Here is a 25403-nt window from a genome sequence, read left to right as displayed (position 1 = left end):
GTCGTGTGGTGGGCACGCGCCCTCGATGACCACCTCGGACGGCACCACCCCGCAATGCTGCCGCAAGGTCGCCAGCATGGCTACCGGCGTCACTGCTTGCTTGCCGTCTCCGACCGCAGTTGCCAGAAGCACGTACTGCCCGAAGCGCAGCTCCAACGCATCCATGGCCGGAGTGCGGGAGATCAGGACATGGCTCGCCTCTCGACGGAGCTCCGGCTCTCCCCGCCGCCACACCTCCTGCGAGAACCACTGTTCCAGCAAGCTACGGCTCGCCGGGGCTGCTGCGACGACCGGGGCCGCGCCTCCACCGTCGGCGGTGCTCACGGCGTCCGGTGACACGGTGCTGGAGCTCACGCCGCCGCCGTCCATGGAGAATAGGGTTAGGGATTTGGACTGGGAAGTGGGGGATTTCTGATCCAGATCGCGACGGGGAACGACAGCTCTATAACAGTCCTACCTGACAAGTAGGCCCCACCGCGGTCAAAACCGCCCTTTGACTGTGCCACATCAGCATCGCATGGAGACAAACCAGTCGGGGGGTTTTTTGTCCGGTTTGGTTTTGTTTGGGGTGTAGAAGGAGCCAAAATAAAGATCAGGGGGTAAAGCGAACCACCCACTTTGTTCAGGGGAGTAAAATGGACTTTACGGATATTACCGGAGCAACTTCAAATATTGACAGAACTACATATTTGACATAATATATTACGGATTGTACCAGAGCAACTAAAAATACTGACAGGCCTAAATATTTGACATCCACATATAGTACGAATATTACCGGAGCAACTAAATATATTCACATAACTAAATATTAGACATCTAAACATATTACCGAACAACTACGACAGAAAAATGTTTGTTTAATTATACCCTTGAAGCATGCGAAGCAACCACGAATGGTGGCCTTTAGTCACCAGAGCCGGAGCCGGAGCTTCATCTCCACCACACTGTCGGAGCTTCACCTCCACCACTAACACAACCTCCACCACTTCCACCAATATGCTCACCACCACCTCCACCAATATGCTCACCATGACCACCGCGAGCTACCCCATCACTAGATCGAGGTCTCCCTTTGTGACGCCCGGATAATTAAGCTACAGTAATCCCACGCTAATGATGCCACGTCACCACGGTTACTGTTGTTAACCTCGCGATGATTCGAAACCGTTTCAAAATTTAAATTCAAATTAATGTCAATAATAAAAGTTTTCAAAAATTTAAACAAAAATGTTCGGTGGGTGCCAAATATTGCACTGATAATTATTGTGGAGAAAACATATTTTTAGAAAATGCCTAAATGCATTAAAATGAAATAAAACAGAAAAGAGATAAAAGAAAATAAAATAAAAAGAAACAAACAAACAAAAAAAGAGCAAACCCCTTCCTGGACCTAACCCCCCCTCTCACTGGGCCAGATGGCCCAGCTGGCCGGCTCATCTGGGCGGCCCAACCCAGCAGCCCACCTTTCCCCCGGTCGCCTCCCTCCTCCCTGTTCCCCCGACCCAGCGACCGCGCTCGCCGGTCGCCACCGAACCCTGTCGCCGTCCCCGTCGGAGAGGGGATAAGGGCGACATCCCCTCGACGCCTCGAGCCCTCCCCTCCACTCACCCGCTCTCCCTCTCGGCCCCTGCGCCTTTCCCCCCTCAGCTCCACCTCGTTCCCCACCGCAACCGAGCGCCGCCGTCGCCATGGCTGCGCCATAGCCGCGGCCACCGAGCCCCGTTCTCCTCCCCGACGTGTCCACGAGCTCCGTCGCGTCGAGCCCGTCCTCCTCGACCACGGGCCCGAGCCCCGGGAACCCTGCATCAACCCCGCGCCATCTTCTTCCTCGTCGGATCCCCGCCGCCGTTCGCCGTCGGTTCCGACTGCACCACGCCTTCCCCGCGCCCGCTCTAAATGGCTACGCCCGCTGTGAGCTCTTGCTCCTCCTCCCCCTCTCCATTAGCTCGCTAGCTTGCCGTAGCCACCGCGCCGCGTTAGGCCGCACCCTCCGCCGCCTGGCCTCATCGCCGGCGTGGCCACGGCGACCTTTTGGTCCCGTTCGTGCCTCCGTTGCCTTGGCCGCATCGTGTAGGCCTCGCCCCGCTCTTCGGTTTGCCCCAGATCGCACCGTAGCCCCGCCTCTACCGCACGCCCGAACCACCCCGCCGCCGGCGAGCTCCTGGCGCTCCGCTCCGACCTCCCCAGCACCCCGCACCGCCACCGTTCGACGCGCGGCGTCGAGCCGCGTCGAACGCAAGCAACCGCGGCCCCTGGGACCCCCTGTGCGCTAAACCCGAGCCGAGCCCGCCGCGCGCCGCCGCGATTTGGCTCGCCGGAGCTGTTCCGGCGCCGTCCGCCGATGTGGCTAAGTGGGCCCCCCTGGGTCGCTGCCAGTGGGTCCTGGTGGCCCAGTTGACTGGGTTGACCCCAGTCAACTGCTGACTGGGCAGCCCAGTGTCACTGTCATGCGGGCGCCGCCGCGTAAGTAAACTAAATAAAATGTTTTTATAAATAAAACTAATTAATTAATCTAAATAGGCACTGACAGGTGGGGCCTACCTGCTAATAACCTTGTTTAAGTTAGTTATAAAACACTGTTAGTGCCCTGTCAATGACATGTGGGTCCCACTGGACCCACCTGTCTGGTTTGACTGGTCAGCCGACCTGTTGACCTGCTGACGTCAGCGTTACCTCATGCTGACGTCATAATTCATTTTTGCTAAATTCAAATAATTCCAGAAATTCAAATAATCTTTGAAAATTCATATCTTTTAAACCGTAACTCGGATGAAAATGTTTTCTACATGAAAGTTGCTCAGAACGACGAGACGAATCCGGATGCGCAGCCCGTTCGTCCGCCACACCTCCCTAACCTATCGAACTCGCAACTTCCCTCCTCCGGTACCTCTGTCCAAAAACGCGAAACACCGGGAATACCTTCCCGGATGTTTCCCCCCTTCGTCGGTATCACCTATTACCGCGTTAGGGCACACCTAGCACCGTGTATTGTCATGTTACGCTTTGTGTTGCTTTGATTGCTCTGTTATTTATTGTGTTCCCCCTCCGTTACTTCTTTCCGGTAGACCCCGAGACTACTGACGACCCCCAGTTCGACTACGGAGTTGACGACCCCTCCTACTTGCCAGAGCAACCAGGCAAGCCCCCCCTTTGATCACCAGATATCGCCTATTCTTCTCTATACTGCTTGCATTAGAGTAGTGTAGCATGTTACTGCTTTCGGTTAATCCTATTCTGATGCATAGCCTATCATTGTTGCTACAGTTGTTACCCTTACCTGCTATCCTACTGCTTAGTATAGGATGCTAGTGTTCCATCAGTGGCCCTACACTCTTGTCCGTCTGCCATGCTATACTACTGGGCCGTGATCACTTCGGGAGGTGATCACGGGTATATACTATATACTTTATATACATGACACATGTGGTGACTAAAGTCGGGTCGGCTCGTTGAGTACCCGCAAGTGATTCTGATGAGGGGGCTGAAAGGACAGGTGGCTCCACCCCGGTAGAGGTGGGCCTGGGTTCCTGACGGCCCCCGACTGTTACTTTGTGGCGGAGCGACAGGGCAGGTTGAGACCACCTAGGAGAGAGGTGGGCCTGGCCCTGGTCGGCGTTCGCGGATACTTAACACGCTTAACGAGATCTTGGTATTTGATCTGAGTCTGGCCATTTGGTCTATACGCACTAACCATCTACGCGGGAGTAGTTATGGGTATCCCGGCGTCGTGGTATCAGCCGAAGCTCTTCTTGACGTCAGCGACTGAGTGGCGCGCGCCGCATTGGACCGTAAGCTCGCGCTTGTATTAAGGGGGCTAGGTCTGCTTCCGGCCGCGTACGCAACGTGCAGGTGTGCATAGGGCGATGGGCCCAGACCCCTGCGCGCATAGGTTTAGACCGGCGTGCTGACCTCTCTGTTGAGCCTAGGTGGGGCTGCAACGTGTTGATCTTACGAGGCCGGGCATGACCCAGAAAAGTGTGTCCGGCCAAATGGGATCGAGCGTGTTGGGTTATGTGGTGCACCCCTGCAGGGAAGTTTATCTATTCGAATAGCCGTGTCCCTCGGTAAAAGGACGACCCGGAGTTGTACCTTGACCTTATGACAACTAGAACCGGATACTGAATAAAATACACCCTTCCAAGTGCCAGATACAACCCGGTGATCGCTCTCTAACAGGGCGACGAGGAGGGGATCGCCGGGTAGGTTTATGCTATACGATGCTACTTGGAGGACTTCAATCTACTCTCTTCTATATGCTGCAAGATGGAGGTGGCCAGAAGCGTAGTCTTCGACAGGACTAGCTATCCCCCCTTATTCTAGCATTCTGCAGTTCAGTCCACTGATATGGCCCTTTACACATATACCCATGCATATGTAGTGTAGCTCCTTGCTTGCGAGTACTTTGGATGAGTACTCACGGTTGCTTTTCTCCCTCTTTTCCCCTTTCTATACCTGTTTGTCGCAACCAGATGCTGGAGTCCAGGAGCTAGAGATCCCGAGGATGATTCTACGTGGAGTTCGGCTTCGAGGAGTAGTTAGGAGGTCCCAGGCAGGAGGCCTTGCCTTTTCGATCGTTGCTACTTTTGTGCTAGCCTTCTTAAGCCAAACTTGTTTAACTTATGTCTGTACTCAGATATTGTGGCTTCCGCTGACTCGTCTATGATCGAGCACTTGTATTCGAGCCCTCGAGGCCCCTGGCTTGTATTATGATGCTTGTATGACTTATTTATGTTTTAGAGTTGTGTTGTGATATCTTCCCGTGAGTCCCTGATCTTGGTCGTACACCTTTGCGTGCATGATTAGTGTACGGTCAAATCGGGGGCGTCACACCCTTGCCTCCCCCAACTATCTACAATGCATCCATGGTGGAAATTCGGCAAAAAAACAACTGATTTTGATGTACAAATGAGAGAAGGTTTCTGAGTGGTAGAGAGAAGAAACAAAGAACACAAAAGAAAGAAATAGAGGAAGAGGAAGAGAAGGGAAGGAGGGGGAAGAAAAGTGGGCTGGTGCGGGGATGGCACCCTGTCGGCCTACAGGTAGCCGATCGGCCTGCAGGTGGCTGACATGGGCGTGCCGGCTAGGCCCCAGCCACCAACAGCACATGCCGGGCCGAAGGTGAGCGCTATGACGTGGCCTGGCCACTCGTCGGCTGCCACGTGGCCGAGTGGCAAGCTGTCGGCCTCCGATAGGCCGACGGGACCCAGTCGGCCACCGGTCGGGTGACAAGTTTCAGTCGGAGCCGACGCCATATTATTATTACTAGCACATATGCCCGTGCGTTGCACCGGAGAAAAGTTGACCATCCGGCCAAATTAAACACAGTCCCATTGCAATTATATGTTAAGTTATATCATACTCCCACTGTCCCGTAATATACCGCCTATCTCATGTTCACCTACAATCCACGTACAAAGCATCCAAATCATTGGGAGTTAATTTCTTCTTTTTGAGAAATGCGGAGTTAAATCCTTCCTGCTCATTTTTAACAACACAATGGTGTGTTCGTTTCTCTAGGGATAATCAGGACCCACTGTTCACTCTATCGATTCCTGGAGCGGTTTATTGATTTTCTATACAACTTGCAAATGTATATAAATTGATGAAATTTAGTGTAAAAAAAATGAGAAGGCGATTATTTAATTTGATAAGTAAACAAACCCTCTCGTTTGGATTTAAAGGGCTTGACGGCCGAAACTCTACGACCAAGTGATAACCTCGCATGAAGATTAAATGCATCGAATTGTAATCGGTGACCGCATGGAGAAGCAACTTCTAATTGGAGGAAAGAAAACCCATCGCATACATTGGCCGGTGCTCTGTAACGATTTGCTAAAGAGATTAAATTAGGCATTTTTCACGAATGACCCAAAAACAACGAACCTACTCATTGCACCTGGCTTAATAATAATGGACGGAGGTGATAGACACAAGTAAGAGCTAGCTCAATTTACTCACTCAAGGTATATTTTTCTTTTTTCAACAAATGTTCAAAAATTTAAAATGTTTGCGGAAACTCCAAAAAGTTTGAAATTTCTGAAATTATTCGCATTTTTATATATTTTGATAGATTTTAAAAATGTTTGTGATTTCAGAAAATGTTTCTGTTTCAAATTTTGTTCAATCATTAAAAAAAGTCCATATTTTCCAAATTTGTTCGCAAATTCAAAAACATTTCAGGGGATTTCATAAAAAATTTGGGTTCTGAAAAATTGTTCACAATTTCAAAATATTTTCACTTATTTAGGAAACAAAATTCTGTTTTCAAATCTTGCTCATAAATTAAAAAAAAATCGTGTTTTCATAACTTGTTCGTAAATTCTTAGGGGAATTTAACAAAATTTTCGCATTTTAAAAAAATGTTCATAATTTCAGAAAATGTTCCCCTTTTCAATTATGTTCCTGTTTTTCAATAAATGTTTGCATTTTAAAATAGTTTTTATTCATAGTTTCAAGAAATGTTCAAGTCTCTGAAAATTTGTTAACGTATTTTGGAAATGTTTGTTTTTCAGAACTATTTACTCTTTTTGAAATAAAATCACATTTGAATTTCAAAAAAGTTTACATCTTTCAATGCATATAGTTTATATAAGCGGAGCTGCAATTTTTCGACATCAAATTGAAGAACTACAGTGCTTTAGGGGCGTGGTTAACTCGCGCTAGGTGTTGTGTTCGATTGCACTTTAGACATAGACTTTTGCTAGTTGTTTTTATGTTTCGCCACTGCCGGTTGTTTCTTTTAATTAAAGGTCACGCAGCAATTTTAATACTGAAACATATATGGCCGCACTGGTTAGCAGCGCGGGGTTACATGCTGCCGGTTGCAGGTTCGATTCCCACCCGAGCCGTCTTTTTATAGGACGAAAAACTCAGCGCGAGGCCAGATTATTTTTGGACGAACGAAAATCATTGGTACCATGACGGACGAAAATATATCTGGTCCCACCGCAAACGAAAAAAAGTGGAGAAACAATCCTTCCTTTAATATTACATAAAGATAAAATAAAAATTATTTTAAGAAAAAATCGGCGTATTATTTCTGTAAATTAATAAAATAAATAAATGTACTATTAAAAAAAAGCCTTTCGCGGTTGTTTTGGCGCCCGAATCCCACATCTTCATCTTAGAAACCCGCGCGACGGCCTTCCCATTCCCTGCCCGTCCGATCTCCTCCCCTCGCGGCGTCATCCTCTCATCAGCACCGTCCATTTGCCCGCTTGCCCCCCGGTCAGTCCCCCCCAATCGCTGCTCCCCGTCTTCCTCGTCTCCGCCGGCCGCCGTCGCCTCCCCCACCCACCCACACACACACACACACCCCCGAGAGCGCGAGAAGATGCAGCCCAAGATCAACACGTTCTTCAAGCGCCAGGCCACGGGGCCGGATTCGAACAGGTTCTTCTTCTCCTTCCCCGCTTGAAGTCGACCACCGCTCGTACCACAAATCTCGCCGGTTCGGAGCCTAGCCTTACAATTGATGCAGAATTACCCCCCGACGCGAAATTTTGATCTGTGTTCGTTCTCATTTCCTTCCAAGTGGAGGGGTGTTTGATGCTTCCAAAATCTTGGAAGTATTCTACACCGAATTGGTGCCTTCCAGATTCACCTTTGGACTGATCCGTGTCGATTGTTTTGGGCAGCGAAGCGACGGAGGCGAAGAGGCCCAAGAGCTGCGGCGACGGCAAGGTCCTCAACAAGAAGAGGAACTACGGGCAGTTCCACCTGGAGCTGGGGCAGCCTGATTTCCTCCTCCACATGTGCGCGGCCTGCGGCATGATGTATGCCCGCGGCAACGACGAGGACGAGAAGGTCCACAGGGCCTACCACAAGAGCTACCTCGAGGGCGTCCCGTTCAAGGTTCATTAGGCCCCGCTTGTTCTTTTGTGAATTGCAGTGACATTGCCCTTGGTTCCTGTGTTTCTATGGTTGGAGAGTTTCTGATCGACGAGTTGCAGGGTTGGCGCGAGGAAACCGTGGTTATGAGGTCCGAGGGTGGTGACCGGATAATTCTAGCAAGCGGTGAAAACTCATGCATACGGAACAGCAAGGTAATTTTTGCCAAACTCACTTTGTCATGTCAGATCCATGACTTTCTGAAGAAGTGCAGACTGTAAGTTAACTGGTAGCTGTAATCTGTGTGTATGCGTCTGTGCTTACTGCTGAAAGCCTGAACCACTTCACAATCAATCCACATTTTGACATTAGAAACGCAGATGCAAATTGCACAGATTTTGAGATTTAGGATGCAACCATTTAATATCATGTACATATTTCAGGTTCAGGAGGTGATCAAAGTGGTGGAGAAGGAGCTGGGGTTTGGTGAAGGCCAGCTCCTTCATAAGCTCTGCAAGGTAAGTTACAGTCGTAATTCCTGTGTATATAAGATATAACCGCATAAATGCAATATGTTTTGTGTTACTGAAAAAAGAACATCTCTGTTGCATAGGTGTATCTGTTTGTATCTGGCGGGAGGATAGCGGGGTGTCTAGTTGCCGAACCGATAAAAGCAGCACACGAAGTTATTCCAAGCTCTGCATCGGAAAACCGAAGCAATTTGCCGGACAATAAAACTGAATCAGCACAGGCAAAGCATACATTGGAGTTTGGGAAAATAAGCTTCAAGAGGGAAGTCCTACGACGGCATAATCACCCCGACAAGAGTAAAGAAGAGTGCCAGGGCCCTGGTGCCATAGTCTGTGAAGAAGAAGCTGTGCCCGCGCTCTGCGGATTCCGGGCAATCTGGGTGGTGCCATCGCGCAGAAGAAAGGGAATAGCGTCCCAGCTTGTGGACGCTGCAAGGTACATTATCCAGGCCCTTTCCTTGCAGCTTTCTCATGCCTTGAAAACTCATCACTATGAAGCATGCACTCTTCTCCTAAACAAGGGGACATGATAGCATCATGTGTCAATTTTTCACCAGATTGCATACATTCTTGCTAGACTAGCTGTAACTGATATCACCCTGCAAAGATAGATTGCTGGTTTATCGAGCTTGCCTCCCCTGTCCTGACGACGTCGCTTCCGTTGATCTCCTACAGGAAAAGCTTCTGTGAAGGCGGCACGTTGGGGATCTCACAATGTGCTTTCACGCCTCCAACCTCTGAAGGGAAGGAGCTGGCATCGACCTACTGCAAGACCAGTGCATTCTTAGTCTACAGGGATGGAGATGTATAGGAGAGGTGCTCCCAAAACTGGAAACCCATGTGTTGAACAGTTGCAAAAGTCGTCATGTCGAATACTTGACACTTAAATAGGGCATTCTGCTCTCCTAGTGCTGATGATTCAATGCACATAAAGTTCCTGTTCCTAACATGTTTTGTTATTCCTCAGCAAAGATAGTGTAATTCTGTAACAAGCTATTTCATTATCAGTTTGTCAATATAGCCAAGGCCGTCGTGTTTAGACGGTTGTAGAGAAAAATAGCAGTGGGCAAACACAGCCAGAGTCGCTTGAATTCTCATATTTCATTAAAAAAAAAGAGAGCCGCACAAATATATCATTTAATCACCCAGTGATTGCGTTATCCAAGGCTTGACTGATCCAAAATGCTTGTGTAACACGAACTTGAACAAAAGCTCAATAGATGTATCATATTCTAATTTTTCCTAGCTGGGCCATGGATGGCGGCAGCTGCGTCCTCGTCAACTTCTGTTTTTGTCAGTGATGGCCTTAGCGACCTTATCGCGGCCTCGAAGTGAGCCTTGTGTATTGAACTGGCTGACAGGTCTTCCCTCAGTGCCGCCATTCCTGCTTCCCTGCACAGGCCTTCGAGATCAGCACCGGTGAACAGCTCGGTGCGCTCCGCTATCTCCCCAAGGTCCACATCCTCCCCCAACTTCATCTTCCGTGTATGGATGCGTAGTATCTCGTGCCTGCCTTGCGCATCTGGCGGTGGAACATACAACACCTGCAGTTCAAGAAAGTTATGGTGGCTGCAGATGTGCATGCTAGAGAGGGACACAGAGACAGGTGGGTACCATATCAAAACGCCCTGGACGGAGAAGAGCTGCATCGATTGCCTTGGGACGATTAGTAGCAGCCAAAACAATAATCCCCTACAACATATATCAAGATAGCCTTTTATTACAAAGAGAAGTAGGGATTCAGTAGAATCAAGTTGAAAACTATCAGCAAGCTAAGATGTACCGTAGCCAGTTCTAAACCATCCATTTCAGTCAACAAAGTTGATAGGAGTCTTTCTCCTACTGTGGCATTGCCACTGTCCCCACTAGGACCAGTTCTGCAAGATCACACAAGTGTCAACCTAAGTTATTTCGTTGCAAAACTAGCATCTCGACGGACGGTCAGTACTCGGTTGAAAAAAAGCAAAGATTCGCAAGTGCACAACTGAAGTTCACATCAATCTCGGTTCTGGTCCTGATAAACAAAATTCAGGAACAGTTTCTAAGAACATATGTTAACACTCTTAATTCCTAATTTTTAAAATCCACCTGTGAGATACACACGAAATACAACAAGTTTCTTCATGGATCTGCACCATATCAGATGTAAGTTTCTTGATCAGATAGTTGCAAAAGGATAGAAAAGTATATACCAATTCTCATAAGAGTTCTATACAAGTTCTCTTTTACTAATATTGCACATCACATAATGTAGATCTTAAGTGTTTATGTTCTATATTTAAGACACATTGATCTCATACCGTTTAGGGGCGATTGCATCAGCCTCATCAAAGAATATGATGCTTGGAGACGACAGCCGTGCCCTCTGAAATGTTCTTCGCAACAAAGCTTCACCTTCTCCAACATATTTCGAGTATAGTTCTGCACCACTGGTCAACAAAATATTTCAAAACCTAGATGACCTTCGATGAGGTGTACATCTTGAACAGAAGATGGCTACGTGGAGCTTTTCTATTCATTAGTTTAAGCTTGCACACACTGCAGGATAGCAAACATACTACAACTAAACCAGCAAACACTCCTATTAATAAACCAGCTTGATGTCATACACTCATACGAAGTGATTTTTTTTTCATGTTTTAGTGCCCAGAAAAACTTCATGTTTTTTCCGTCCTCTATATCTGGGATTAGTTGGACTCAGCTTGATTAGAAATGTATAGACTCGTGATTTGATTCAAACAATGTACACGGTAATCGATCTTTCTATGACAAACCTCAAAGAAAAGAAAGAAGCTTGGGCGGCATGTGCTGCAGCCTTGGCAAGGGTAGTCTTGGAGCACCCTGGAGGACCATGCAAAAGCACACCACGAACTGGTGATATCCCCAGTCTTGCAAAGGCAGCGGCATGCTTGATGGGCCACTCAACAGCTTGCTGAAGCTTTTTCTGCAGCATAGGGACAATCGTCATCACAACATGTTTGTATTATATGATAGGATTCGTATATGATAAGAAAGCCTAAAGCAAAACATATCTCACCTTTAGATCTTTCAAACCTCCAATATCATCCCATGAAACAGTTGGAGCTTCTTTAGTTACCCCTCTTATCATGCTTGCTTTGATCTGAGATCTCGCAGACTCCCAATCTTCCATGAGTAGTGTGAGCACCTTCCCATCCTCGGATGAGTTTGACAATCTACGATAAGCAAGTCTGGCAGCTTCTCGACACAGAGCTTCTAGATCAGCACCAACATAACCATTGCACCATCCAGCGATAATTTGAAGATCAACATTTTCATCAAGATGCAGATTTTTGGAATAGAGCTACAAAAATAAGGCCTATTAGACTTCAAGCAAATTCGTCATATCAGTTAATGGATTCAGACAATGCAGGTTTTGCAGCGTTATGTTACAAACATTTTAGGCTCGGTACAAAAAGTATCAAGCAGTGGCAAGTGATCTCAGTTTTATGCAGGCATCCTAGGGCGTGTATCCAAAAGCATAGCACTTTGCAGATTTAACCATACAACCGGAGTAATAAGCAGAATGCAACGTAGAAGTCATCACAAAGATAGTAGATAAGAAGAAATCAATATTGACCCAAATAGTAAGTTTATGCTACCTTAAGAATCTGCAGCCTTTCTTCTACCGTAGGAACAGTGACCTCTATCTCTGAGTCAAAACGTCCTGGCCTTCTCAATGCTGGATCGATGGCATCCACCCTACACATTACGAGACAAGATATTGTTTCAGTACAACTACTTTTCGTGAGATGATATATAGACTACAACCAGTGTCCTATTGGAGAGGTTTTAAGCATGGCAGTTAAAGCAGCAATTACAATCCTCCAACTGGCGTTTCTAACCTGTTAGTTGACGCAACAACAACTACGTGAGGAAGCTTCTTCGACAATTTCTTATTTCCATCCATCAGAGTTAGCAGCTGACCAACAATGCGGGATTCCTGCTCTCTCCTGTGAGAAGCACAATGAGAAAAACAGATTTGGGCAAGCACCAAAAATGATAACATGATAAGCATACCTACTGTTACGCCGTGGACATATACCATCCAGTTCATCGATGAAAATAATGGCCGGCCTGCCCTGTGACGCCTGAGAGTACGCTTCAGAGAAAGCTTCACGCAAGAATTTCTCACCCTCTCCAGCATGAGCTTTATGCACAGAATACGTACTGTCAAGACAGGCAGATTAGAGCACTTAATGATGATGCCCAAATACACACTGAGAAACAAATGGTACTCCTATTTGGCAGATTAAGACTAAAATTGTAGGTATGGATGCCATCAAGCTGAGGTAGTACTTGATCATTGTCAGGTGGGCACTGCATTCTCGAACAATGGCTTGAACCAGGCTTGTCTGACAAGAAGAACAAGAATCAATCCTACGAACCACACTGGTCAACATTTGTAGGACGATCAAGACATGCCAATGCTAATGCAGTACCTTTCCGGTGCCAGGGGGGCCGTAGAGCAGCAACCCTCTGGGCCACTGCAGACGCAAGCACACGCAGCACAAGGAGCACAAATTGGTTAAAGAAGGCCCGTCAGACGATGAAATTGCTGGGGGTTGAAGAGAAGGGGGCAGGAGGTAGCACCTTAAGCCCGAGCAGGCGGGACTGGCGAGCGTAGAGGAAGGGATAAATCACGAGCTCCCGGAGGGCCTGAAGGGCCATACGGTTCCCAGCGACAGCCTCCTCCGCTCGCCAACGTGCAACCGGCTCGCCGTCCTCCCCATTAGTGCCGCCTCTGCTCCGTGCGGCCATTACCTCGCCCATTACGCTTATTTCAGTGCTCTCCGAGACCCGCGTGGGGGACTTCAAGTCGTCCTCGTGCAGGCGGCGGGACGGTAAGCCGCGCCGACAACGGAGAGTCGTAGGGAATCGCCGGAGCTGCGAGCGAGAACCCGGGATAAACCCTGGTGAGCCCTAGGACGCCGCAGGCACTGTTGGCCCACGCGCGTGGAGCGGCGACGGTGCTCGCGGGGAGGGAGAGGATGCGACTCTCGCCGCGGGGAGGTCCACGCGCCGCCCTCGCCTTCGCCGCTGTCGCTGCAACCCAGAAAGAGGAAGCGGAAGCGCACGGGGAGAGGAGGGTGAAAGGCGGCGGCGGCGGCGGCGGCGCTCGGAGAGGAGCGGGTGGAACGGCGATGGCGGCCCAGCAAGCCCAGCTCTCGTCTTAGCGGTATAAAGATGGGCCGGCCTTCAGTGCGGCACATTAAACAAGTACTCCCTCCCAGCGGTATAAACATGGGCCGGCCTTCAGTGCGGCACATTAACAAGTACCCCTCCCTTTCAAACGACTCGAAGTTCTAGTTTGTCTTTTTTCAAAGGCGAATGATAGGCGCCGGCGCACCGGCGCAACGGTTCGGCCGGTCGCATCTTGGGCGTTAGTTTGTCTTTTTGTCCATCGTCAGACTAGCCTTCTTTATCTTTTTTTTCTCAACAAAAATTGCATCCAGCTGTTCGTCCTAGACATCCGCCTTGGACGCACCGAGGCCTGCCTTGAAGCATCAGCAGCTCGCCGCCGGTCGTTGTCCTCGCCACACCACCATGCCGTCAGCTACAACTTTTTTCTCACGCCCACTGAAGCTTTTCTATGGCTGAAGCTTTTTCACAAAACGGTTGAAGCTTTTTCCATGGACGGTTCCAGCTTTCGCGGTTGCGTGGTGGCCGGTCCCCAAAATCCGTCGCCTTCGATTGAAGCTCTGTAGGACGCTGGTTGTAGCATTTTTTTGGTATTATTTGCAGCTCCCTCCACGCCATTTACAGCCTTCTTTCTCTCTCTCTCTTTGAGTGGTTCCAGCAAAAAAGATTGATCTAGCAAAAATATCATAAATGGGGGTGTAGCAAAAAACGAAGACGGTTGTAGCAAAATTCAAACACCGTTGTAGCAAAACTTGGAGAGGTTCCAGCAAAATAAGATGGATCCAGCAAAAATTCAAAAACAAGGTGGGAGCAAAAACTAAGACAGCGGTAGCAAAAATCAAAGACCATGGTAACAATTTTTTGAGTAGTTCCAGCAAAAAGATGGATCTGATTAAGCAAAAAAATCAAAAGACGGACAGCCAACTGTGGTAGCAAAAAGCAAAACGATGGTAGCAAATTTTTGGACTGGTTGCAGCAAAAAAAATCACTCAAAAAATGTGGATCCTGGTTACAGCAAATTCCGGCGCCGGTGGTAGCTTTCTCGGTGCTGGTTGCAGCAAATTGCAGCACCAACCTCCAACCTCGCCGGTTGCAGAACGCCGGGGGGGGGGGGGGGGGGTGAGGAGATGGACGACCATGGCTTCCCCGGTTGCATCAGCCCCTAAGTACTCCTCACATCAGAAAGTAGTGGATGAGTGGAAGAGCAGAGCCCCGTCTCAACCCGATCTAGATGCAAAAAAGGAAAGTGGGGAACAGATGTGATTTCTCCAGCGACTTGATTTGGGCGCTCCTGCTGGAGGTAGGGGATGAGGAGCAGTGCTGGAGGTAGGGGATGAGAAAGGACTGGGATGAGTGGACGAGCAGACGGATAAGACCATCGAGAGGGATCGAGAGGGGTGGGAAGCGGTGGTGGACCAGGAGGCTGCGGTACCGACGTGGCCATGTGGGCTGTCACACGTCGTTTGATCCAGAGGGATCATGCGACTCGTACTCGACCGGCCGAGCGTTCGGCCGGTCTGCCGTACGTTAACATTTCCCTTTTTCAAAAATGAGGACAACCTCTACATCAAGCGATGCACACAATCTCTTTATTAATCAAATATCACAAAGTACAAAATTCAGCTCAGGTACATAAGCAAAAGAGAATCATAAAGCAGAAAGCCAATACCCGCAAAATAGGACATATCTAGTTTCTGCCTTCACGAGGAGAAGGGAGCTACTGGTATTGTGATCAGAGATGGCCATTGGTAATTTGTGGCAGCGAGTAACAGCATAATTGAAAACATATAAACTTGATGGCTACAACTGAAGCTAGAGCGTTGAAAGCCAAGCTCATCCTCGCAGGTCAAGTTGGATGCGACAAGATAATAATCAACTCAGGCTGCTTGAGAGTTGTTGAAACTATGCATGATGAAGGTTTTCCAATGATATAAGATTCGTCAATATATGAAGAGCGTGTGTTCCTAGATAGGAATTTCTCTCGTGTAATCATGGAACATTATCTGAGGGAGAGGAATGTTGTAGCTCATTTGTTAGCTGCCCGTCTGGAAGGATCCGAGACTTGTGTATGGATGGGCGATCCTCCGGCTTTCATTTTATCTAACCTAATAGAGGATGTAATTATGTTTGAAAATTAATAGAGTCATCATGATGGCTTTCCTAAAAAGTACTTCTTTAAATTTGACCAAGTGTGTAAAAAAATATTAAGTTTGACTTCACGTAAACATATAATTTCAAGTAAGTTGGAAGGGAGGTAGTACTAATTATTTTTATAAATCTTGAAAATATTGTATTTCACTGAATTGATGTAACCGCCTTAAGAATAAATAAATAAATGCATTATTGTAAAAAATGTGCTTGTATAAAATGTTTGTGTAATTTTATAAAATGTTTTATGTGAAAAGAAAAGTTCATATGTTGCGAGAAAAAAAATTATATGTGAATAGATGACTATGTATGTTTAAAGCTATTCTTAAATATGAAAATCATGTATATCTATAATATATGTTCATGTTTTGAAAAACAAATGTTCACGCAATAGAATTTTCCAGAAGGAACACAAAGACACATGAAACAAGAAACTGAAAAAACACACACTCACACAAACAAAATAAATAAACGGGGAAAAGAAACTCTTACAGTACCGGGTCAGCTCATGTAAGTTGTCGCCCGTTAGCGAGTGTTATGTATTGCCTTCAATAAATGATAGTACATAGTGTATGTGTCGCTGTGGACGCCAACAAGGCCTAGCATAATGTGATAGGGCAAGCGGGCATTCTCGCGGGCTCAAAGGTACCCATGTCGCTAAACCGTCGGCTCAATAAAGAGCGAGAGGCTTTGTCACACAAAGAACGGATACTGCCATGTGTCATCACAACAAAGAGATAGTTCAGATCACCCTTGGCAAGCTCCAACGGCTCCAAACAAGTAGTGCGGGGAGTTGGCCGAAAGGGCTGGTAGTTAGGCATCTATAAGATTTACCCGCATAGTTCCCGTATATGTTCGGACTGCAATGTTCGGATCACTTTTGTAATTCAATTGGGGCTCGTATATGCTCTTTTCTCTGTCTGGACTGATATTTTAGGAACAAAAGTAGGGGAGCTTTGAGAGAGTCCGGACATCCAGCTGACCGACGACAAGTCAACCTGTATCCATTCCCCTCTCTCTTCTCCATCCTAAAAAAAGACACTGAAAAGAGATAACACATAGAGCGTTGGCGCCACCATGATGGAATCCGCCATGGCCGCCGATGAGCCCTCCATCCCCATTGCCGCCTCCTCCTACCTCTCCTCCCCATGGCCGCCGACAAGTCCTCCATCCCCGTCGCCGCCTCCTCCTACCTCTCCTCCCATGGCCGCCGCCGAGCCCAGATGAAGGCCAGCGTGCCCAATCGGCTCGCCGCCTTCTCGAGCATGGCCAACACGGTGAGGTCGCGTCCCGACGGTGTTGCCGTTGTGGCCGACCCAAGAGAAGACCCCGAGCTCGCCGGCCTCCATCGTAGTCGCACCCCTGAGCTCACCGGCCTCCGTCGCCGCGCCCGGCGCCCCTGCCGTCGTGGTCACGCCCCTGAGCTCGCCGAGCTCCCTTGTCGGTATCCTTCCCAAGTCGCGGCGCTGCACACCAAGTGTTTGATAAAATGTTAAAAAAGATGAAGGTCGAAGTTTGCGACTAGCGTTGGATTGCACGCTTCCGCATCAGTGTCCGGACCTCTGTCCAGACGTGAAAAACGGACATTTGCGGCACAAATATACATGTTAGCGTTGGAGATGCCCTTAACCCTCTTTGCATTTGAAGAGATTGCCGGCCCATTTCATTCTCGTCTTGGATTGGTTCAGATTTGCACAAAGTCGACTAAGACTGATCCAAGATGGAGTTGACCAGACTAGTAGTAGATGATAACCTCAACTCAAAAAAGAGTAGTAGATGATAACCCTAGAAAACATTTTTGGAGCATAAAAAACTGATGGGGAAACCAAGATCTCTTTACATTTTCACATATATATATGTAGGCCTGTTTGAAGCGCAAGGACTCAAACCACGTGAATTAAAGACACAAATAGGAGAAAACATGAGGCCGAGGTAGAAGGCTGTGTTGGCTCTGGCTGCAATGGGATGACCCTCATCGCCCGCAGGCTAGTTCCGAGATTCGTGTGATGCTTCTAATGTGTCCCTCTTCAAGGCGTCCATGGTCATCACAATCGGCGACGAGCATAAGGCTGCATTTTGGCATGGATAACAGGAATGGGGGGCCTGTGCCACCGTTATCCGGACCTTTTCACCACCGCAACCCAAAAGAACAAACCAGTCGACGACGATCTTCTAAATGATAACTGGATTATATGTGTGGCTAGGCTGAACAGCCTTGAGCAGCTAGGTGAGTTCATTGTCCTTGCTTTTGTTGTCAACTCCACAATTTTGGATCCACTCGTGCAAGACTCCATCCGCTGGATTAGAGACCAAAGTGGAGAATATTCGTCCAGGTCGACTTACGAGGTGCAATTCCTTGGATCCCATTTAAAGCTCTCCACTAACAAAGTCTCTAACATTCAGGCGGAGACAAAGTGCAGGTTATTCTTCTGGCTCGTTGATGCGGAGCATCCTACGGTCATCCCCACGGACATTTCATCATCACCTCGAACACCAAGTGGACCAATAACGAGAGCCCATGCACGTGATATCGAATGAGGTTACCTCTTTCCTCTTCGAGCTCCCTTTGGATTCACATAAGAAACGGCTTCTACCTCAATCGGAAATGTTATGCATTCTTAGGTACCGAGGAGAAGATCGTGAGGAAGCATGGAGGGCTCACCAAGTCCACATGGAGCCCCAAGGAGAAGAAGGAGCTCCAAGACATGAAGCACCGGAGGCTCTCTGGACACCCCGGGTGCCCGCACCATCCACCCCCGGGTGCCCGCACCCTCCACTCCCGGGTGCCTGGACCCCCGGGTGCCCGCACCATCTATCCCCGGGTGCCCGGCCCTCCCCCGCCTGGGCACTGGAGATGCCCCCGGGTGCCCGACCCCACCAGCCGCTAAGGGTGCTAGCCCTCTGACCTGTCCGGGTGCCCGGGCCGCCAACCCCCGGGTGCCCGGCCCCCTTCTTGGCGCCCGCCTCTGACCGGTCCGGGTGCCCGGACCCCTTTACCCTGGGTGCCCGGACCCCTCCGGGTGTGCCTGCATGCACTATGGGCATTTGACCCTTGTACCCCCGTTTTCCCCCAATTTCGTCCTATAAGTACTCTTCTCCTAGTTCATTGTTAGGGTTAGCAAAGTATTGGATACACAAAGAGAGAGCTTTGCTCATCTTCCTCCTCTTGGAGATCATGACCTCCTAAGGGAGAAGATCCTCTTGTTGATTTCAAGGCCTCCTCTTGGAGAAGGATCCCCATCATAGGATCATCAAGACCTCACCTAGTACGAAGAACTTTACCCTAGTGCTATTTCCCTTGGATTGATCTGGTATGCTTGTGGATCTCTTGTATGCTACTCTAGTGGATGTGTGATTGTGGTTTGTTTGAGTGTTTCCTCTCTTGAGTTTTTTTGTTCTTGCTCTTTTCCCCCTCCAAGTGTGAAAACATCCTCCCCTAGGGTGAACAACATCTTGGTATCATGAGCAAGGTTGATTCACACCTTGGAGTCCCTACCCCCCATTTGCTAGCTTAATTTTGTTGTTTTTTCGTCCTAATTCAAAAATCCCCACAAAAATAGCCCCAAAAATTGTTCTTGCAATTTGTTGGTTCTTGTGAGATTTTGTTGATTTGGTCTACAGATCTGTTATTTGGCAAGTGTATCTAGCCTTCCCCCTTCCATCACCACCTTTCCCACCACGAAATCCACCGAATTTGGCCATTTCCCAAAGATTTCCGCCCAAATCGGCCACCACCGGGTGCCCGCACCCCAAACCCCCAGGTGCCCGCATCCCCAGGAAATTTTCGCCCACCACCCCTGACCACCCCGGGCACCCGCACCCCGTACCCCCGGGTGCCCGCACCCCCCCCGAATCAGCCCAACACCCAACACCATTTCGGTCACAACTTTCACTCTCGAAGTCTGATTTTGACGTCCTTTAGCTCGTTGAGTAGTTATTGACATCCCCCATCCATTTAGATAGGTTCCACCACCATTTGAATCCATCAAAATTTTAGCATTTTGGCATCTTTGCCTAGGACACCCACCATATCATCCACAAAACCACCATAGCTTTCCGCAACCTAACACATTTTGTTCCATATAGCATTTGTGTTGCTTGAGTGGTGACTTGAGTCTCCTAAGGTGTTTCGGCTACTTAGGGATGGTTGCTTCTTCATCAACCACCACCACCACTTCCGCGTTGCCAACTCCAGAACCACCAACGCATTTCGCTATCACCATTTGACATTTTTCGTTTGAGATTTTGAGTTTGCGGTTTTTCCGTTTCCTAGGGTGTTTCGGCTAACTAGGAACGGTTTGACATCATCAACACCGCCGCTCAACTTCGCCAAGGATTCGACATTGGCCACCTTCACCTTTTTGAACCCTAACCGTAAGCAAGAGTGGTAACTTCTATATCATCTTGGTATCGTGGTATCCCATCATTGTACATACATCCTTGCCATTGCGTCACTTTCCTATTGAGACTGGCCATTTGAGTATTGCCGGGCCACGCTACTTGTGCACTTTAGTGATCATCGATACGAACGTACCATTGCATACACACCTCATCGTGGTATCATCATATCATCTATTGTGTCACAAGATTGTTCCCGCATACACAATTGTTATCTTGGTTCGAGCATTTTGCAGAAGTGGCCAAAGAAAAAATAAAGAGAACAAGCTTTTAAGCAAAAAGAGGAGAAACAAGGAGCTTGTAAGCAATAGCCATAGCATCGCCACATTGCATATCATACTACCATATTGATCATCTTGGATCATCGTGTGCGAAACACCGAAACATCATACATATATAGCATACTTGGGATAGAAAGTTGATACATTTTGCATCTCATAGGTTGTGCACAAGTGTCGTATCCGCCTATTTGAGCAATCGTGCTAGCGTCTCTCTAGAGTTGTGCAACACGAGCGTTTCCGTGGATTCCACATATTGAGCTCATTCCTTGGTTGCATGACCCCATTTATCTACCCCGTGTGTGTGTTTCCGTGTGCCATTCTTTGATATTGGTCTACTTGTTTTACTTGCAATTTTGTGAACCTTGATACGTCCATTTTGCATCATGTTTTCCTGCTTTTATTTATGAAGTTTTATGCATAATAATGCTTTTGGAGTAATTCTAATGCCTTTTCTCTCATAATATGCAAGGTACACACAAAGAGGGAGAATTCTGGCAGCTGGAAATATGGACCTGGAAAAGCTACGTCAGGCTACCTATTCTGCACAACTCCAAACCAGCTGAAACTTTATGGAGATTTTTTATGGAATATATGAAGATTATTGGAGCCAATAAGTACCAGAGGGGGCCCACCAGGTGGGCACAACCCACCTGGGCACGCCAGGGAGCCCAGGCGCGCCCTGGTGGGTTGTGCTCACCCAGGCCCACCTCCGGTGCCCATATTATGGTATATAAGTCATTTTGACCTAGAAAAAATAAGGGGAGGATTTTCGGGATGGAGCACCGCCGTCTCGAGGCGGAACTTGGACAGGAGCACTTTTGCCCTCCGGTGGAGCGATTTCGTCGGGGAAACTTCCCTCCCGGAGGGGGGAATCATCGTCCTCATCATCACCAACAACTCTCCCATCTTGGGGAGGGAAGTCTCCATCAACATCTTCAACAACACCATCTCATCTCAAACCCTAGCTCATCTCTTGTGTTCAATCTTGTACCGGAACTATAGATTGGTGCTTGTGGGTGACTAGTAGTGTTGATTACATCTTATAGTTGATTACTATATGGTTTATTTGGTGGAAGATTATATGTTCAGATCCAATATGCTATTTAATACCCCTCTGATCTTGAGCATGATTATCATTTGTGAGTAGTTACTTTTGTTCTTGAGGTCACAGGAGAAATCATGTTGCAAGTAATCATGTGAACTTGATATGTGTAGGATATTTTGATAGTATGTATGTTGTGATTTCCTTAGTGGTGTCATGTGAACGTCGACTACATATCAAATTATCAAAGTGGGAGGTTTGTTCAAGTAAGAACAACACCTAAGCACTGGTCCACCCACATATCAAATTATCAAAGTGGCGAACACAAATCAAACCAACATGATAAAAGTGACTAGATGAAATTCCCGTGTACCCTGAAGAACGCTTTGCTTACTATAAGAGACTGTTTTGCCCTGTCCTTTGCCACAAAAGGATCGGGCTATCTTGCTGCACTTTTGTTACTATTATCGTTACTTGCTCGTTACAAATTATCTTGCTATCAAACTACTCTGTTACTTACAATTTCAGCACTTGCAGACATTACCTTGCTGAAAACCGCTTGTCATTTGCTTCTGCTCCTCGTTGGGTTCGACACTCTTACTTATTGAAAAGAGCTACAATTGATCCCATATACTTGTGGGTCATCAAACCTTCTCAACATTATCGATATCTTGACTAACATTTGCTTGAAATTTTGTGCCACCAATCCTCACCAAGCTCCTCCATAAGCTTTACTTGTGTAGGTGTGAGAAAAAAACCGGTACCAATTCTACTATTGTAGCATTACATTGAGTGATACTCGATACATCCTCAATCTTCGGAAAAGGTAACTTCGGTATTGTTCTCTCATTTCCTACTCACCTCTACTCGAGTCTTGTGATGGATAAGCAAAGCACAACATCTTTGGACCTCGACCGCATAGAGCGACTCGCCATCGACATACGACACTCCGAAGCAAGGAAAAGGGACTACATCAACGAAAAGTTTGATGCACACATGGATGACATCTGACACGTGTTGGCCAACTACAAGTCTTCTTCCCCTTCGTCGTCGTCAAGGCGGAGACGCTCAAGTCGCAAATCTTTGGAGCGGCCTCACGATGCAAGTACCACATGACACCGTCATCATCTTCGAGACGACTGCCAAGACGCCCGCAAGCCAAAGGTGAATGACGGCGAAGAGTGCCATCGACTACAACGACATTGTCACCACCGAGAGGAAGCTACGGCTACCACCACCACTTTGGCATTTTTGCCAAGTGTTATCAAGGCATCTTCACCTTTGGACGTACGACATCTTCGCCTACTTCCCATAAGTACGCCTACTTTGACATCATCAAGTCCAAGGTGACCACCTACAAGCGAGGGAGACACTTCCATCTTCGGAAGCCCCTCAAGGAGAATGGCCGAGCATGGGAAATTCCCTTCGGTCATGGAGAAGAGCTATGAGGTGCCACATCAAATGGACCTCATACAATACGACGACAAGATGGTTGAGCAAGGGCCATCCCCTTCGACCACGGCGGCGAGCACAGACCTCTTCAACAACATGAAGACGGCACCCCACTGGGACTCATACTCCGAGTCAAGCTACGAGACAGCTCATGAGACTTTCTCTTTGATCTCGGAGGAGAGGGAAGATTTGCCACTTCCTATGGCATTCATCTTTGGAGGCGTTATGGATGAGGAGGTTGAGCATGGGGCTATCCCTTCAACCAAGGCGGCGATAGGAGTTGAGCATGGAGACATATGCCACCATATTCAGAGTGAGAGTGACTTCACCACTAGCCCCATATATGACGAGTTGCCCCAATTCCCATGTGAGGAGAGCCACCACCACCACCACTTGAGTGATTTGAGTGACTCCACCATATGTGGCATTGAGTGCACCTACCTTGAGGGAGTGAGTGAGGCACCACCACATAGAGAGAGAAAGGTAGTTGATAGGGCATGTGAGGCCATTTCGATTTTTAACAACTTAACCCCTACCTCTACTGTGTCTTCTCATGTGGTGCTAGGTCCCATATATGATGACGCATCGATCTTCGACGACTTCGTCCTCCCTTTGGACAAGACGATGGCCATGGTGGAATATGATGCACCCCCACATGTTTCCATCAAGATGAAGATATTGACCATGACTTGGTCTTTGCCACCTCACCTACACCACTTGAGTGGAATGAAAAAGATAACATAGGTGAAGGTGATGCTCTAGTCCCACTAGTGGACATCCTTGACATTGATTGCTTGCATGATGTTGATCCATCATTTGTCATGCATCATTGTCGGAGTAAATGGCCACGGGTAGCCTAACCGACTCCCCCTGGCTCCTCAAAAAGTTATCGGGTCATTTCAGCCTTCAAGCATACGAAGCATAGGGCCGCCTTCCCCCGGCCGGCTATCCCCAGGGCCGACTCCCGGAAGGCGACCCAGACCCAGAAACCTTCCCCAAGAAAGCTACGAGATGGCCGACTCCAGGAAGCCGGCTCCAAAAGGACCGACACCCAGAAGCCGGCCATGAAGAACGCCGACTCCCAGAAGCCGGCCAAGACCGCACCCACCAAGACTGTGTCCACCTAACGGTGATAAGACGGGGCGTGGCCACAGTACAACCCACTACCCCCGAATCCCGAAGCAGGCATGGCCACAGGACGTCGTACGGGTCAGTCATCTCCCGTCCGGCGCAGCACTGTAGCCATGTTGGCCTCAACGTCATCCACGACAGACGCCAGTACGGCCCGCGGGCGGCGGGCCCCTTTAGCCAGAGAGATGCTCGAAGGCGGCCCGGCCTCCCCTAGTCGGCCAGGGGCGTAGCCGGCCCCCAGGAGCCGGCTACCTCCCTCCCTCGAAACATGTGTCACATTAAGGAGACAAGACGAGGTAAGGCTACAGTGAGAGCCCGCAAGGCGGCTACGCTGTAGCCATGCTTACCTCGACAAAGCCCTCGTCATCAGGGGCGAGGCAACAGTAACCAGCCGCCGACAAGACCCCCAAGCGGTGGGGCCGGCCTGTCGACCAAGAGGCCGGCAGCCGGCGGGACCCACCAGTCGGCGGGCCCCAATGGCTGGCGGAGAAGCCGGCGAACACAGACACTGACGACTGGGACCCGCGCCCAGCCGGATTACTATTGTACCCCTGGGGGGTAGGCCTATATAAACCCCCCGGGGCACCCATGCAAAGGGTTGGTCTCATAGAGTTAAATACACCACATAGAGAGAAAAGGAGCACTAGCCTTGCCCTTCTTCCCCCTCTAACCCGACAGCTCAAGGAGCACTTGTAGCTACTTGTTTTAATCTAGTGATCATGCGGAGACCCCGCAGAGCAGGACTAGGGGTGTTATCTCCATGGAGAGCCCCGAACCTGGGTAAGATTCGCCGGCGTGCATGTCTTCGCCTCATCCCGTTTCCAGGCACCAGCGACGTCTTACTGGCTCCCAGAATGATAAGCCACCCGTTGGCATATGTCACACCTACCACCCGACATTTGGCGCCCACCGTGGGGCCAGGTGCACCATCGTCCGGAGACCTGTTCTGGACGGGAACCCTTTTACTCCCCCGCGAGCGCAGCCAGCCTGCTGCGCCCGATGGCGTTTGCCCCGATGCGCTGCAAGGCGTTGACGACGCCTGCGCAGCGAGCTGCCTCGCCGATCTGCTCGGCGAGACTCGCATCTCCGACGAGCCCGCGTCCGACGCGGGCACGGACTACCCCGAGAGCCGCCTCGTCAGCCTCCTCGACCAACTTCACGTCTCCAGCGAGCCTGCTGTAGACATGGAGTCGGTCGGCTCCACCGACCCGATGCTTGTCGACTCCGACACGGCATCGCTCGACGCCTACCCCCCGACGTGGTGGTCTTCGACGACCCTCTCCCTCGAGCTGACAGCGGTAGCAGCGCTGTCACCGAAGTGCTGGTCATCAGCCACGTCGCCAACTCGGGCGAGAACGCCCACGACGCCCTGCAAGCGGCGATGCATGACTTATCCGTCCCCATCCCGGCTGACGCCGATGCCGAGAC

General features: G+C 48.9%; 2 protein-coding genes across 2 annotated transcripts; one reads left to right on the top strand and one right to left on the bottom strand.

Annotated features, from left to right (window-relative positions):
• Positions 1–7187: 7187 nt before the first annotated feature.
• Positions 7188–9420, top strand: LOC109775262 (protein CHROMOSOME TRANSMISSION FIDELITY 7). The gene is made up of 6 exons (XM_020334008.4): positions 7188–7395; positions 7641–7857; positions 7956–8048; positions 8277–8351; positions 8447–8799; positions 9039–9420. Exons 1-6 carry the CDS (start codon positions 7337–7339, stop codon positions 9172–9174), a joined length of 933 nt encoding a protein of 310 aa, XP_020189597.1. The 5' UTR covers positions 7188–7336; the 3' UTR covers positions 9175–9420.
• Positions 9421–9445: 25 nt separating this feature from the next.
• LOC109775252 (cell division control protein 48 homolog B) lies at positions 9446–13592 on the bottom strand. Its single transcript, XM_020334001.4, has 12 exons — positions 12975–13592; positions 12824–12868; positions 12681–12736; positions 12402–12551; positions 12227–12334; positions 11984–12083; positions 11401–11685; positions 11138–11307; positions 10664–10792; positions 10147–10240; positions 9978–10055; positions 9446–9907 (listed from the first exon to the last, which is right to left on the bottom strand). Exons 1-12 carry the CDS (start codon positions 13152–13154, stop codon positions 9596–9598), a joined length of 1707 nt encoding a protein of 568 aa, XP_020189590.1. The 5' UTR covers positions 13155–13592; the 3' UTR covers positions 9446–9595.
• Positions 13593–25403: the final 11811 nt, after the last annotated feature.

This window comes from Aegilops tauschii, chromosome 2 (assembly GCF_002575655.3).
Source record: "Aegilops tauschii subsp. strangulata cultivar AL8/78 chromosome 2, Aet v6.0, whole genome shotgun sequence".
Classification (NCBI taxonomy): domain Eukaryota; kingdom Viridiplantae; phylum Streptophyta; class Magnoliopsida; order Poales; family Poaceae; genus Aegilops; species Aegilops tauschii.
The sequence above is the reverse complement of the archived record's forward strand: the minus strand, read 5'-3'. Positions and strand labels throughout refer to the sequence as shown.